Below are 4,609 nucleotides of genomic sequence, written 5' to 3' on the forward strand. Positions count from 1 at the left end.
AAAATAGGACCACAAAATTCTACTTAATTGCAATCACCAAATTAATACACTCAAATCTAAGCTAACTTCTATAGTAGATTTTGAGTTATATTACTAATTGTTGGTTGGTGTAGAAAACTTTATTTAGTGATTACTTTAAATAATAATAACCAGCACAAGGGATTAAAAAATAAAAATGCAAAATGCTCCTCAAAAAAATTCTAGTACCCTTGTCTTTTGAATGGTTTGAAAGAAGCCTTTTAATTTTTTTTGCAAGCGTAAACATTAAAAAAAGAACAAAACCAATGAGAGGTTCATTTTACTGATAAAGTGCCAATATGAAAATTAAAAAGATTTTCTGTTGAAGAACTTCCAGCCAATTTTAAATAATCACTTGCAGTAGCCAAGAGCTAATGTGTCACAACAGTCAAAACTTGCCAAAGAGACAAGAAACTCAGCAGGCTTCTTTCATATCATTCTTGCAGATGTGGCCTCTCTCACACTTGAAGGCGCTGACATCCTCAGGCAAACTTTACAAGGCTTGATACTTCACATACAAAGGCAGAGGCCTGACACTATTCCTAAAGCAGGACATCTCACAGCTGTCACTGCCTCCTACTCGCATATACCCTCCATGTTCTGCAGTTTTATAGGCCACGAGTGGGGAATTTATGTAAGAATGGTTATAGTCAGATTTCTACCCTAGGAATTCCATGTATGTGGATATGCAGAAGAGCTCATCAAAAGCGACTCTCCATAGAGCTGCTTGGATGGAAGGGAAGATGATCCTACTTGGGTGGAAGACTCTCCTCAGAAAATTTATGCAGGTAAAACAGACGTGAAGCTTGCTGCACTATTGGCAAAAAGACGTAGCACTCAGATTTAACATTCAAATACCTGTTATGGTTAAAGCCTCCTGAGCAGGGGAAATGAATTTAAAAAGACAAATAAAGTAGAGAATTTACTAATGTATATAATGTATTGGCTTTACATATTGCTGTAACTTTTCAATTCCAAAACCGTTAATTGTGCACAATATATACATTAAAGAAGGAAAGATCATATAGGCAGTCATTTTCATTTTAGTTTAGAAAACAAATACTGGAACTCCAGCCTGAGGAGTCCAAAAATGAGCTTTACACCACACTGGTAATCTTCCCCACTTGGAGGACTTGGGCCATGGCCACATGAACAGAGGAGAATCTCAAGGCAAATCCTGAGCAAACTGCACTATTGTAGCTGCAGCAGGCTGCACACGAGAAGGCTCTGCACTCAAAGGCAGACATTTGAAACTGACATTTAGTTCTGATTTATCCAGCAGTAAATTTGCCCAGAAGGTAGCAGCAACAACAACAAAAAGGTGCTGCATCACATTAACTCTACTGCCTTCAGTAGCATTACTGTTTTATAATGTTATATGATGAATCAATGCTGATTTCATTTGTCTAGTAGACATATACCTATCAACAAGTAGTTTCACCAATTTCTCTTCTGTATGCTAAGTTTCAAAGCACTAAGTATTCTCTGCTCTGACTGAAACCAGCAAAGTGTAGAACAAGTAGGTTATCATTTTCATTAAGCATATCTATAAAAAATACTATCCTGGAAGGTCATTCAAGAATGACAGGTATTTTTAAAGAAACTGTAGGTAAAGTAAAACATACAAACTTGAAAGGTCAAATGCAGAATATTGACGGTGGCTCAAGTCCAAAGATACTCTTTATACATCAAGACTTAAAATTAACATTTCAGAAATAGAAGACTTTTATTTGCTCCTTTCCACTAAAATTAAATTAAGGATACATCAGTTGTTTCTGATGTTTTCACTGATTAAACACATTAATCAGAAAACTCATTTTTAAAAGCTCAGCCCATTATTTGATCTCCTCCATAAAATCCTTGAAGAAAATGCTAAAAGACTTTGTAGCACAGTACATTTAAAGACTACTCTGAATCTTCTTCCTCTTCTTCCACATCCTTTACTTGAGGGAGAAAACGGTCAGCTGGTATTAGTAAGCCTTCACTGGTTGAACTTCGAATAACCAAGCGTTGCACAAACGGGCCTAAAAAACAAACAAAGATTTAAAAAAGAAACCTTCTGAATTTCTCTGTAGAGCTCTCCACATGTTCAGGCTGAAATATATTGTCATTCATACCTGCTGTATTAAACAGAAAACAATTGGTAAAAATGAACAAAACTTTGGAAGTTACACACTGCATTTAGAGCATACTAAGGACACTTAAAATGTAAGCGTCTACATGGTAAAACTCATTAACTTGCGCTAAGTGCTTTTGAGCAATCTCAAAGTTGCATCACTTCTGGCAAAAGTTAACTCTGGGCTGTGCTACCTAGTTTGTGTTAAGGTAACTTAAGTCCACTCTATGGAGGTGATGCAAACAATCTGCAGTCCTCCAGCATTCCAGGATGCACCACTCTAAGCACCCTCCCCCCATCCCAAGACAGAGATAGAGTCCAGGGGCATTATACATAACTTTTTGTCTCACGACGTGCCAGAGCTCCAGTGGGTCTGAGCTGACATGAACTGTGCTGCTTTGTGTGCAGTTGTATAAGCGGCAAAATGCATGTCAGTGTGCAGAAAATGGTAGTGGTGCGCTTTTGAACTAAAACACCTGTGGTGCATTTTAGTTCAGAAGTGCACCACTGCCATTTTCTCAGTGCGGACACACATTTTCGCCACTTATACAACTGTATGCACCACAGCACCAGGTACTTTTAAAAGCACCCTGCACTGTAGCGCAAGCATGTGCACAAATGTCACAGGTGTCCTGCCTCCTAGTCACACCCTGGCACACTAGTCCTCTACTGGCAAGTCAGAGCTGTGCAAACAAGAAACAGTATTAACCCTTAACATGTGACTGCTCAAAGCATGGTCTAAGTTTAACACCACCCAACCTTCCACAGATTTAGTATGGTCTAAGCATAATGTGCAACTTCAGGCTCATCAGAATCCCAGAGGGGGCATACCAGAATCCCCAAGAGTTACAGTATTGCACAGACCTCCTCACACTTGAAGAGCAGAAGAAAAAGCAATACTTCTGCAGTAAGCCATCATACTGCATGGTCCATGTTTCAGCGGTCAAAAAAACAGGTCTCAGCTTATCAGTACTACATACAGACTCCTATGTGATAATGAAAGAGGGACAAAAAACTCTGTTGAGAACAACCACCAGATCTGGGAGAAGAAAGATCTAGACGGGAAGACTAAGAAGAATGACCTGGAGCTCTTCAAAAGCACAAAAAGAATGAGGTCCAGCAGCAGGTAGGGGCACAGCAAGTGCTAGAGACATCTCAAATGAAAAAACACAGAGAGACAGACACCAGGTATCTGTTCTTCATTATACAGCTTCTTATGCTGTATCAGCATAGTAAACTGAGCACCCTCTAGTACTGCACTGAATAGTGTGACTAACATCTGTCAGTTGCAGTTCATTCTCTTTCATCCTAGCTTCAGGAGAAATTGCATCTGCATAGTGGATTTTTTTCTGTTTTCAAATGAACTACAGGCACACTGTGCTCTGTGTTTAAATTTAGCAAATACAAGGTCAAATAGATATGACTTCAACTTGGTGAAAAGACAGGGTAAGGCTTGTGGTGGTTTTGAACTCCTGTATGGGATGAGAAAAGGATGGGAAAGCCAAATTGAGTTCTAGAGGAAGGAAGGGTCAGTGGCTCACTTGAGAGTGGGGTGGTGAGGATGGCAATTTAGGGAAAGAAAAACTGAATGGGGAAACAATTAACTTGTTAGTACCAAATGTATGGCTGGTGCTTAAAATGCAAATAATGGAAAAATAATGCATAGCAAATGGAAGGAATATGGAATTCAAATTAAATAATGAACTGAAATACAATAAATACTGCAAATAACATAATAAATACAATGCGAGAAAAACAAAACATTCTCCAACTGCGAGAAAAACAAAACATTGTTCATACCCCCACATAAGTAACACTTAGATAAAATATTAATCTGTTATGTTAACTTTATTCCTTTGTAGCGCTGTTTATGATGATGAATTAACATTTCATACTTACAACAATTAATCACTTTTCTCCTGTGAGAAATGCAGCCCAGCATCAGTGCAGAATGTAGCTGATAGTACAGAGACTGGTGTTTATTTGAATGTTTAAGTGGGTCAGGCAAGAAAAATTTCAAGAAAAAAATAATTCTAAATCTCAGATTTCCACCTCTAGGGCTCTGGAAGGGAGCAGAGGCAGGTCTACAGAAACTTATTAATTAGCCATCTGTTTACATGCTAAATACTTGTAAGTGGAAAAAATACACATCAAAACTTCCCCATTCAGACTCTTAGTACAAAAGGGTCAGTGGCTTGTATGAGAGTGGGGTGGTGAGGAAGGCAAATTAGGTAAATAAAACTGAATGGGGAAACAATTAATATGTTAGTATGACCAGCTTTTTCAACAAAAAAAGCCAGAGAAAGAGCCATTTAATCAATTAGGGCTTTTTTTTGGCAGGGGGGGGTCAGATAATCAACTGAAACTTTAATAGTATAAATTATAAGAATCACATGGACTAGACTTTTACTGATAAGTGACATGAGCCCATTGCTTAGGAATTTAATAGACAGCAACTGATTAGTCTGGAATATG

General features: G+C 38.2%; 1 protein-coding gene across 1 annotated transcript in view; it reads right to left on the reverse strand.

Moving 5' to 3' along the window:
• Nucleotides 1-286: 286 nt before the first annotated feature.
• Nucleotides 287-4,609, reverse strand: part of MRPL1 (mitochondrial ribosomal protein L1) — a 54,733-nt gene continuing 50,410 nt past the window's right edge. Inside the window, exon 9 of the mRNA XM_019516790.1 lies at nucleotides 287-2,042. Coding sequence (XP_019372335.1) covers nucleotides 1,924-2,042 — 119 coding nt within the window. The 3' untranslated portion in view covers nucleotides 287-1,923. The remainder of the gene's footprint in view (nucleotides 2,043-4,609) is intronic.

The sequence above is a fragment of the Gavialis gangeticus genome, unplaced genomic scaffold, assembly GCF_001723915.1.
Source record: "Gavialis gangeticus isolate Ggan-Ray unplaced genomic scaffold, GavGan_comp1, whole genome shotgun sequence".
NCBI classification, from domain to species: domain Eukaryota; kingdom Metazoa; phylum Chordata; order Crocodylia; family Gavialidae; genus Gavialis; species Gavialis gangeticus.